Here is a 12,345-nt window from a genome sequence, read left to right as displayed (position 1 = left end):
GCTTTTCCCTGGAAGAGCAGATGCTACACTTTCTGGTGGCTTTTTTTTTTTTTTTTTTTTGTCCTATGGGTGGTATTTCTTCTAGAATATGTTCTTTTATCTTCCATGATAGTAAACAAAGTGGATCTTTGAGGGGGGTTCTTTTAGAAACACAAAATTTCGTGATGCATCAGTTTTGAAAGGATCTGCCTGCCATTTCAGGAGACATGAGGAGTGGGTTCGATCCTTGGGTCAGGAAGATCTCCTGGAGAAGGAATGGCAACCCACTCCAATAAATTTTCCTGGAAAATTCCATGGACAGAGGAGCCTTGCAGGCTACAGTCCAAGAGGCCACAGAAAGTTGGACACAACTGAGCACATTAATTGTATTACTCTCTAAAAACATATGTCTCTGGTCAATGATATGTTAATCTGTGTACTGGCTTATATAAGTGATTTATTTTCCACTTATGATTTTCTCTTCCCTGTAGATTGTTACTTTTTTTTTCTATTTAGAGAAGACCTTTCGATCTTTCCTTTCAGATATGTTTTCAGTTCGGTCGCTCAGTCGTGTCCAACTCTTTGCAACCCCATGGACTGTAGCACGCTAGGCTTCCCTGTCCATCACCAACTCCTGGAGCTTGCTCAAACTCATGTCCATCGAGTCGGTGATGCCATCCAACCATCTCATCCTCTGTCATCACCTTCTCCTCCTGCATTCAATCTTTCCCAGCATCAGGGTCTTTTCCAGTGAGTCAGTTTTTTGCATCAGGTGGCCAAAGTATTGGAGTTTCGGATATGTTTAGTATTGCCGTATTCTTTAGTTTTTGCTTGTATGAGAAATCCTTTCTCTCCCTCTGTTCTAAATGATAATCTTCCTGGGGAGAGCATCCTGGGTGGTATAGTTTTCTCTTTTCAGGACTTTTGAATTTATCTTGCCACTACCTTGCCTGCTGCCATTCCTGCAGAGAAGTCAGTTGATAGCCTTGTGGGGGTTCCCTTGTAATCAACTTTTTCTCTTGCTGCCTTTAGGATCCAATCTTTAACTTCTGTCATTTGTATTATACTACGTCTTGGTGTAGGTCTGTTTGGGTTTAGATTGTTTGCAACCCTCTGTGATCCCTGAACCTGAGTATCTATTTCCTTCTTTAGGTTTGGGATATTTTCAGCCATAATTTCTTCAAATACATTTTGATTTCATTTTCTTTCTTCCCCTACCAGAGTCCCTACTATGAGTAGACTGGCACACTTTATATTACTCCATGGCACTCTATTGCTTTCACTCCATGCCCCCCTCCCCCCAACTTGGCTCTCTGCTGTCCTGACTGGGTGATTTCCATTATTCATTCTTCCAGGCCATTTATTCATTCTTCTGCATTATTCATTCTGCTATTCATTGCCTTCAGCTCAGCTTTTGTCTCTGCAAATGAGCTTTCTTATTTTTCTTGGTTTTTCTTTATATTTCTAGTTCATTTTTACTCTGCATTTCTGTCCATAGCCTTTCTTAATTCCTTCAATATTTTCATCATCTCCTTTTTAAAACTGGTGTCTATAAGACTGAAGAGGTCTTTCACTGTTCTTTCAGGGGAATTCGCTTGGCCTTTTAACGGGAAACGGTTCCTCTGCTTTATTTTACTTCTATTTCTCTCATTCTGAGTTTAGGAGAAACTGTGGTCTTGGGGGGCTATTTATATGAAGGGGCATCCCTGTGTCACTTGTGAAGGTTTAATATATTTGGTGCGAGGGCTGTCTTTAGCATGAATGCCTGCCGCCTCTCCTCAGTGTGTGCCGGTCAAGTCCCCTTGATGGGTGTGTACAGATGCAGTGGCTGGCCTGCTCCTGGAGTTTCTGGTGGCAGGGGTGGTTTGGGAACACCCCCAGAGCACATGGTGGGTGTGGAGGCAGCTCGAGACCACTCTTGGAGTCCCAGGGGAGCAGCGATGGTGGTTTGTGGCTGTTTCTGGCATCTGGGCGGGTGGTGGCTCACATGATGGTGTCTTGTGACCACACCTGGAGTCCAAGAAGGAGATGGCAGCAACTGTGACCCTCCTGGTGTCTGGGCAGGCAGCAGTGGTGGCTCATGGCGGCTCCTGGATCCTGTGCAGGCTGTGTCCTGCCCTCTGTGAGTATGCATATGGGGAAAACGGTGGGTCCTGCTCCTCGCCTTGCACATCCCCAGACACTGGCACCTGGTCTCAAGGGTGGCCAGCCGTCCTCCGTGTACACCCTCTGTAGTCGCAGCAGATGCCCACCACTCCCCGACTGTTTCTGCACAGCCAACCCCAGTCCTCTCCCGGGTCTCATTTCTGAAGCCCAAGATTCTCTTTGCCCTTTCAGCTCTCTGAAGTCGTCTGCCAGCATCCAGCAGGCACTCTGTAAGACTCATTCCATGTGCAGATGCATTTTTGATATGTTTGTGGGAGAAACTGAGCTTCAGGTCCTTCTACTCCACCATCTTGACCACTTATCTGTTTTTCGTTCTCAGGATTGCTCTATTTGAGGCCTTTGTGCTTCCATACGAATTTTAAAACTTTTTGTTCTAGTTCTGTGAAAAATGCCACTTATAGACATTGCATTGAATCTGTTTATTGCCTTGTACTATATTGTGTATTTCTCACCTAAAATCTTTGTTACTGTTCCTGGCACATCAGAAAATGCTCTGAACACAGGAAGAAGTGCTGACCCCAAAACTAGCCTGGGATAACAGAAAAGGGGAGCTACAAGTAGCAGGGGTGTTTCTTCAGGACTTCACTGGTCCTGTCCTGACCAGAGGCAGAGGTACCTGTGCGGAACTGCTCAGCGTGAGGGCGCAACTTCACACAAAGACTTTTGGGATGAGTGTTTATAATCAGTTAGGCTCCTTCTCAGGGCCAACATCTCACAACTTAGATGGCATGTCTGTAGGAATTGAAAAGCATTATAGCTATGTTGACTTTTTAATGGGCAGAAAGATCACTTTTGGTGCTTGAAATAAACCTATGAAGCAGTTAATCATCTCTGTTGTAAAAAAAAAAATCTTTCTCCACAAAAGCCCTATAGGTCCCTGTGACAGTAATTCTATTACAATTTTGGGCTTTCTTTTCCCCGTCTTATCCTTTTAACCAAGAGGACAAGTCAGCAAATTAAATTAACTAAGTTCAATAATGTTCTTACTTTTTTCTGTTATTCTTTATGTGAAAATACTTTATAAACCATACAGCACCATATAAATGCTATTAGTAATTTATTCCAAATGAAACCAGATGGCTCAGAAACTGGTACATTCTTACTGCTTAAAGAATCAATCATTTTCACACTGGGTTAGAAGAATGTTCTGTCATAGTTCAATTTCAGTATTCTTCTCTACAGTAAGAATCTAAACTGAGCTGGAAAAGAAGATGATAATATAATGGGCATCCTCCCTGCCTCAGTACCAAACCACACAGCCATGGTCTGGAGGTCCCAAACGTCTCATGACCAGATACTAACCAGCTGAAGAATGTCCTGGCTGGTCAGCTGGTCAAAAGCCATGACCTCTTTCTAACAGGGGTTAAGAGCACGTACTAGTGAACATCAGTGACTTGGCCTACAGTCTCTCTATGTCCAATAAAAACTCAGTTTTATATTCCTTTTAAGGAAGAGTTAAAAGGATTAAGAAAGGGCTTTTAGAACAGCTCTGGGACAGGAAGACACTTTGACCTGGTTTTCCCAGTGGAGACTACACCTGAGTCTCAGCATATGTCAGAGTGAAGGTAAAGGACAGTCTTCTGAGCAAGGAGAATGAACGCCCACTCTCACGGCAGCCCACGTGGGGGCCTCTAGTAGCACGTGTCAGCACCTCCCAGCAGTGTCAGAGTAAGGCTGGTAAAGGACAGTCTTCTCAGCAGGAGACCGAATGCCCACTCTCATGGTGGCCCACGTGGGAACCTCTAGTAGGGGTCATTTTTATAAGCATATGTAAATCTCTTCAGCTTAGTTCTTATTGTTAAATTTACCTTTTTGACTCTAATAATCTAAGAAAAACTGGGGGCTTCCCAGGTGGCTCAGTGGTAAAGAATCTGCCTACCAATGCAGGAGACATGGGTTTGTTCCCAGGGTCGAGAAGTTTCCCTGGAGAAGGAAATAGCAACCCACTCCATTATTCTTACCTGGGAAATCCCATGGACAGAGGAGCCTGGTCTACAAACCATGGGGTCACAAAGCACGAAGAAAAACTGACCTGATTTGAAGTCGTAGCTGCTGCTGCTGCTAAGTCGCTTCAGTCGTGTTTGACTCTGTGCAACCCCATAGACGGCAGCCCACCAGGCTCCTCTGTCCCTGGGATTCTCCAGGCAAGAATACTGGAGTGGGTTGCCATTTCCTTCTCCAACGCATGCATGCGACCCCACAGCTGGCAGCCCACCAGGCTCCTCCGTCCCTGGGATTCTCCAGGCAAAAATACTGGAGTGGGTTGCCATTTTCTTCTCCAATGCATGCATGCTAAGTCACTTCAGTCATGTCCGACTCTGTGAGACCCCATAGATGGCAGCCCTCCAGGCTCCCCTGTCCACAGGATTCTCTAGACAAGAACACTGGAGTGGGTTGTTACTTTTATCTAACTAAAGCCTCTTTCCTTCCTCATTAACTTTGCTGTGCTACACCCTAATAAAGGCTGTAATGACAATTTTCCATAAAAGAACAGAAAAGCCTCAGCACCTGGGCAGCCCGAGCCACATGACCCACGACGGGGACCAGCTAGCGTCGTACTCGTTCTCGCTGACGGTGCTGAGTGGCTCGTCCAGGCCCTGGGCAGCCTCCTCCACCACCTGCACCTCCAGTGCTTTCAGGGCCACTGTGGGGGATGTGGCACTGGCTTTCAGCATTGCCACAGCCTCACTGTGGCTTAAATTGGTCAAATCAATGCCATTGATGTTCAACAAGATGTCACCTGTTCAAATGAAGAAACAAGGAAAATGAGTTACCAAGTGGTTACTTCCCTATGAATCCTGTTATCTTTAAACTAATCAACAAAGGTTAGGTCCAAAATCTCTGATGAGATAAGAGACCATTTTTCTCTTCTTTGTAATTCTAGAATACTGAGGAAAAATCCAGTTCACAGAGAACACTCCCAAACAATTCAATTTTTTTTTTTTAAATGTAGTAATATACAGGAAAAGTTGTGGCTGTGGGATTCAGTCGGGTTCACATCGTCAGTGCTGGTGTAGCAGCGGACAGGCCCTGGACACTGTCATTTCTCTATCTACAGTTCCTTCCAATTAAGAAAATGATTTGATCTTTTGCCCTAGAAATGGATTTTTAATACATTCTAGGCGATGGCACCCCACTCCAGTACTCTTGCCTGGAAAATCCCATGGACAGAGGAGCCTGGTGGGCTGCAGTCCATAGGATCGCGAAGAGTCAGACACGACTGAGTGACTTCCCTTTCACTTTTCACTTTCATGTATTGGAGAAGGAAATGGCAACCCACTCCAGTGTTCTTGCCTGGAGAATCCCAGGGACGGGGGAGCCTGGTGGGCTGCCGTCTACGGGGTCACACAGAGTCGGACACGACTGAAGTGACTTAGCAGCAGCAGCGGCAGCAGTTTATATTTATACAGTTTTATACATCTAGACAGTTCTACATAGCTCACGCAGTGCAAACCTATCAGAGTATGTAGAGAGGGTATCCTTGGGCCAACACAAATGAAATTCATGATTCGAACATGTCCTGCTTGAGGAAGAAAAACAGTGTCTGTTGCTAGGCTGAGTAATATAATGAAAAAGAGCAATGCAGCTTATATAAAAGGTTAGGAAGGAAAGGATTAGTTTTAATAAGAAGCACAAACATTTGTACTAAGAAAGTCCAGAGTAATCCTCTCCTAATTCATTAAAGCAAACATTCTCTTTGTAGAAAATTAAATATATATATATAAATAAAATTACCTCAAATTCCACAACAGAATGAATAACTTTACAAAAACAGCCTTATAAAGATATAATTCATATACCATTCAATTAAAGTCTGTGATTTTATGGTTTTATAGTCAGAGATGTACAACAATCACATGTCATTTTTAGAACATTTTTATTACCACCTCCAAAACCCTATACCACTAATCTTAAACAACTACTAATCTATTTTCTATCTCTAAAGATAGATATATAGACATATAAATATAATTTGGATATTTCATATATATGGAATCATGTAGTCTTTTGTGACTGGCTTCTTTTACTTAGCATGTTTCCAAGATTCATTTCTACTGTACAGTAGAATGTGGGAATACATCATTCTTTTTTATGGCTAATTAATATTCCATTGTATGCATGAATCACATTCTCTTCATCCATTCACTAGTAAATGGACATTTGGGATGTTTTTACTTTTTGGCTATTATGGAAAGTACTGCTATAAACCTTCATGTACAAGTTTTTTGTGAACATATGTTTTCATTTTTCTAGGAATGGAATTGCTGGGTCATATGAGAACTGTTTAACTTTTGAAAGAACTGCTAAACTGTTTTACAAAACAATCGTACCATTCTGTATTCTTGCTGGCAAATTATAAGTCAGTTTCTCTACATCCTTGCCAATGTTTGTTATTGTCTTTTTAAACTATATTCATCCTAGTGATGAATTTGCATTTCCCTAATAACTAGTGTCACTGAGCATCTTTTCAAATGATTATTGGCCATTTGTGTATCTTCTTGGGAGTAATGACTATTCAGATCCTTTACCCATTTTAATATTGGTTTATCTCTTATTATTGAGTTATAAAGGTTCTATAAGTACTCTAGATACAAGCCCTTCATCAGATACATAATTTATAGATATTTTCTCTGATTCTGTGGGTTGTTTTTTCCCTTTAATGATGTATCCTTTGCAGCACAAAAATCTGTGATTTTGATAAAGTTCAGTTTACTGTTTTAGATTTTTAGTTGATTTACAATGTCATGTTAGTTTCAGGTGTACAGCAGTGATTCAGTTTTATATATATGTATATAAATACATAGATCTTGAGCATCTTTTCACATGCCTTTTGGTCATCTAATGTCTTCTTTGGAGAAATATGTTTAGATTATCATCTGCCTGTTTTTTGATCGTTTTGTTGTTTAGTTTTTGATATCTGAGCTGTTTGTATATTTTGGAGATTAACCCCTTGTTGGCTGCATCGTTTGCAAATATTTCCTCCCATTCTGTAGGTAGTCTTTCTGTTTCGTTTATGGTTTCCTTTGGTGTGCAAATCTTTTAAGTTTAATTAGATCTCAATTGTCTTTATTACCATTACTGCAGGAGATGGATCCAGACATTGCTTCAGTTTTCATCAGTGTTCTGCCTACGTTTTCCTCTAGGAGTTTTATAGTATCCAGTCTTACATTTAGTCTTTAACTCATTTTGAGTTTATTTCTATATATGGTGTTAGAGAATGTTCTCAATTCATTCTTTTACATGTAGCTGTCCAGTTTTCCAAGTACCACTTACTGATGAGACTGTCTTTTCTCCAGTGTATATTTTTCCCTCCTTTGTAACTGACTATAGGTGTGTAATTAATTGACTATAGCATTTATTTCTGGGCTGTCCTGTTTCATTGATATATTTCTCTTCTGTGCCAGTGTCATACTGTTTTGATTACTGTACCTTTGTAGTATAGTCTGAGTTCAGGCAGCCTGATTCCTCCAGCTCTGCTTTTTTCTCAAGGTTGCTTTAGCTATTTCAGATATTTTGTGTTTCCAAACTTTTAGTTTTTTTTCTAGTTCTGTGAAAAATGCCATTGGTAATCTGATAGGAATTGCACTGAATCTGAAAATAAACAAACTCCTTTTGACAATACTGATTCTTCCAATCAAAGAACATGGTATCCATCTCTCTGTCTGTCTCATTTTTTATTTCTGTCATCAGCATCTTATAGCTTTTAGAGTACAGGTGTTTTGACTCCTTGAACAGTGAAAGTGTTATTCACTCAGTCATGTCTGACTCTTTATCATCCCACGGACTGTAGTGTGCCAACCTTCTCTGTCCATGTGATTTCCCAAGCAAGAATACTGGAGTGGGTTGCCATTTCCTTTTCTAGGGGATATTCCCAACCCAGGGATTGAATCCTGGCCTCCTGCATTGCAGGAAGATTCTTTACTGTCTGAGCTACCAGGGAAACTTGTTAGGTAGGTTTATTCTTGGGTATTTTATTCTTTATCTTTCATTGTTAGTGTATAGAATTGCAACAGATTTCTGTGCACTAATTTTGTATCCTGCTACTTTACTGAATTCACTGAAAACTACTCCAGTAGTTTTCTGGTAGCATGTTTTGGACTTTCTAAATATTAATATGTCATCTGCAAAAAGTGACAGTTTTACTTTTTTTCCAATTTAGAGTCCTTCTATCAGACTGTTGTAGCCTGGACTTTCAAAACTATATTCAATAAAAATGGTAAGAGTGGACAACCATGTCTTGTTCCTAGTTTTAGACAGAATGCTTCCAGCTTTTCACCACTGAATTTGTTAGCTCTGGGTCTGTCACACATGGTCTTTATTATGTTGAGGTAGGTTCCCTCTATGCTCATTTTCTGGAAAGTTTTTTTTATCATAAATGGGTGTTGCATTTTGTCAAAAGCTTGTTCTACATTTACTGAAATAATCATATAGTTTCTATCCTTCAATTTGTTAATGTTTATCAACCTGATTTGCAGATATTGAAAAATCCTTGTACCCCTGGGATAAATCTCACTTGATCATGGTATATGATTCTTTAAATGTATTGTTGGGTTCAATTTGCTAATATGTTGTTGAGGACTTTTGAATCTATGTTCATTAGTGGTACTGGTCTTTAATTTTTATTTTTTTGTGGTATTTTTGTCTGGTTTTAGTATCAGGGTGACAATGGCTACACTGAGTTTGGGAGTGTTTCTTCCTCTGCAGTTATTTGTAATAATTTCTGAAGAACAGGTGCTAACTCTTGTCTAAAGTCTTGGTAACAGACTTATTTATTGGGAGTTTTTTTTCTGACATTCAATTTCAGTACCTGTAATCAGTCTGTTCATATTTTCTATATCATCCTGTTTCAGTCTTAGGAAATTGTACTTCTCTTAAAAATTTGTCCATTTCTCCTAGATTGTCCATTGTATTGGCTTATAGTTGCTAGTGTAGTCTCTAAAGTCCTTTGTATTTGTATATCTGTGGTGTTGGCTGTTAACTTCTTTCTCATTTCTAATTTTACTGATTTAGGCCCTCTCCATTTTTTCCTGCTGAGCCTGGAAAAAAGTTTATCAATTTTGTTCATATTTTCAAAGAACAAGCTTTTAGTTTCATTGATCTTTTCTACTGTTTTTGTTTTAACTGCTTGTGTTTTTGGTATCATATCTAAGATAACCATTGTTAATCTACTGCCTAATCAAAGCCATGAGGATTTACATTTGGTTTTCTTTTTTTTTTTTTTTTTAAATTTAATTAGTATACATGTGTTCCCCATCCTGATGGTTTTCTTCTAAAAGTTTCACCTCTTACATTTAGGTCTTGGATCAGTTAATTTTTATATATGGTGTAAGGTAGGGCTCCAACTTCACTTTTGGAAAATAGCTTTTAAGATTTACTTTTCCATATGAAACAAACCAAATATATTGAGAATGCTATTTTTACAACTACTACCCCCCATACAAATTATATAGTATTGACTGTTGTTTAGTTGCTAAGTCATGTTGAAATCTTGTGACCCTCATGGACTATAGGCTCCTCCTGTCAATGGGATTTTCCAGGCAAGAATATTGGAGTGGGTTGCCATTTCCTTCTTTAGTAGTATTGATAGGGGTTGTGAAATTGTGAATGAATTAATCCCTAAAACCACTACCTTTTTATTAAGTTTATCTTCTGCTCGACCTCTTCTGTGAGCTTCCTCCCACTCAGACACTTTGATAGTCAGCAAGTGTATTTCTGCTGGCAGTTAGTAAAATCAAGAGAGATAATCTTTCCAAGTATCTAGTCTGCCATAATGCTGGGAACATAAATCTCTTAGAGGATCTTTTCCAACATAAAGTAACCCAACAGTCTAAGTAACTGTTAGAAAGTAACAGAACCATTATTAAGCTCCAGCAATTTCCCTTTACATTAGGAATTTTTCTAACCTTATAGAGGCCTTATGCTTCCATACGTAAAGCAGTGGTCCCCAGTCTTTCTGACACCAGGGACCAGTTTCACGCAAGACAGTTTTTCCACTGGGATTGGGGGCGGGGGATGGTTTGGGATGATTCAAGCACATTACATTTATTATGCACTTTATTTCTATTATTACATCAGTTCCATCTCAGATCATCAGGCATTAGATCCTGGAGGCCAGAGATTCTTGATGCAAGGGATATTTTAAGAAGCTATGCTTAACAGAAACCTTTGTTAGATATACTTTATTTGTAAGAATGCAAGCTGAGTTTGAGAGATGTGGTGAAACTGTCCAAGCCCCTAGCTTACCTCTCTTGATTCTGCCATCACGTGCAAGGCAGCCATGAGGTGGCACACTGGTCACAAAGATGGGCAGTTCCCCACTCTTACTTCCTCGGCCTCCAGCTACTGTCATCCCAAGGGACTCATGTGGTTCTTTCTTTATAGTAATGTGTTTTTCTTGGCATGTTACACACTGGGCAAGATCCTAAATGTGAGAGGAAAAACTTACTGGATAATAAATAATATATATAGGCAAAGTAAAGACAGCTGAAGTAAAAATTTATGTGGCAATTATAAAGACATTAAAAAAAATCACTATAGCATTGAAATTTAATACACTGTTCTTCACAGGCACAGGAACCCTGTGGATCACAATGGCAAACTCTGGACTACTGTCTCTTCACATGACTGTACATGGAACTGAAACACTCAGGGCTGCTGACACAGGCAAGTCCAAGTAAAACAAGGTCATCATTTATATATAGTTACCATGAGCTCCCAGGTCGGATCAATCTACAAAAGTAAATAATGAACTTGAATTTTAAGATCCTGAAGAGAAGCCAATTAATTTTACTTCCATTTTTCTCTTATATTCTTTGAGAGAAAAGTTGACAGTAGTATTAAAGTGTGGATTTTACTAACTGCCAAAACCAAAAAAGCTACATACTTATCTTCTGATTCTGACTAACAAAGGTTATCAGAGCACTCAGTCATGAAGCAGATGCAAATATACCTTCAAACCTTTTATGAAAAACTAAAAGGATATAAAATAATTGAATTTTTGAAGTTAATGACAGGGAAATAAATCCCCAACGAACTATATTCTCAAGGAAAAGCTATTTTTATTGACATCTGTTACTGTTACTTATTACTGAGATACTCTTGATAACCAATTTTCTTTTGAAAATAGAATTCAATAAAATCAAGGTACATATATATAACAGGAATATTAAAACAATATTGAAGACTTACTGTGTGCAAAGCTCATGGATTTTATGCATTATTGTTTAAGTTTACTTGTTTTTGGCTGTGCTGGGTCTTCATTGCTACACAGGCTTTTCTTTAGTTGTGGCAAGTGGAGGCTACTCTTCATTATGGTGCAGGAGCTTCTCATTGTGGTGGTTTCTCTTGTTGCAGGGCACAGGCCCTAGACAGGCTCAACAGTTGTGGTGCATGGGCTTAGTGGCACATGGGATCTTCTCAGATCAGGGATCAAACCCGTCTCTCCTGCATTAGCAGGCGGATTCTTTACCACTGAGCCACCAGGGAAGCGCTATATACATTATTTAATTTAATCTTCACTGTGGTCTTCAAAGTAAGTGTACTGTTGCCCCCCCACCCCACTTTTATAGATGAGGAAACAGCTCAGCTCTTGTAACTTGTCCCAAATCATACAGCTCTTTAAGTCTCTGCACAGGGATTTGAGCAGATGCAAATATTTGAACATGTGCACATAATATGATGCACTCCGTATACATATGTTTGTGTGTGCCCACACCACACCACACCACTACTATCCCACAGGGAAAGCTAACATAAGAAGGTTTCCAACATTTAGCAACTATGAGAAAATGCAGGTAAGAATTAACATTATTAACAATATCAACAATAGAAATATGAGTTTATGGTTACAGAACTGTAGCACTCCTTTATTGACATGATTTGAAAGCACTGACATGTACCTATCTGTTAATCCAGCCCCTGAAACTGCAGGCCCATCTCCCTTTCTCTGATCCTAGAACACATATAACTCTTGAAATTTTATTTAAGGGAGCTACTTGCAAGAACTGGCTAGCACTCCTAGAAAATGTTATGACCTAATAGAAAACTTGGAAATGTCTTAAGCCTGTTTAAAGGTATGAAATCTATCTTAGTATCCTTCAAAAATGGACAAAACCCACTTTGTTAAGACAACTCCTGTAAATTCAGTAGTCTTGAGTATATTTACAAGCAATTTTGGCTTTCAGGTATTTAATCAATTAG

The 12,345-nt window shown here is 39.6% G+C and overlaps 1 protein-coding gene across 1 annotated transcript in view; it reads right to left on the bottom strand.

The window, feature by feature from the left end:
• The window catches only part of LNX2 (ligand of numb-protein X 2), an 89,528-nt gene that overhangs the window by 10,490 nt on the left and 66,693 nt on the right, over positions 1-12,345 (bottom strand). Inside the window, exons 7-8 of the mRNA XM_086329609.1 lie at positions 10,390-10,567; positions 4,654-4,885 (exon numbers count right to left, since the gene is read on the bottom strand). Coding sequence (XP_086185735.1) covers positions 4,654-4,885; positions 10,390-10,567 — 410 coding nt within the window. The remainder of the gene's footprint in view (positions 1-4,653; positions 4,886-10,389; positions 10,568-12,345) is intronic.

This window comes from Bos grunniens, chromosome 12, assembly GCF_055505025.1.
Source record: "Bos grunniens cultivar Pamir isolate PY7600 chromosome 12, Bosgru_T2T1.0, whole genome shotgun sequence".
Lineage (NCBI taxonomy): Eukaryota > Metazoa > Chordata > Mammalia > Artiodactyla > Bovidae > Bos > Bos grunniens.
This window is presented reverse-complemented; position numbering and strand designations above follow the sequence as displayed.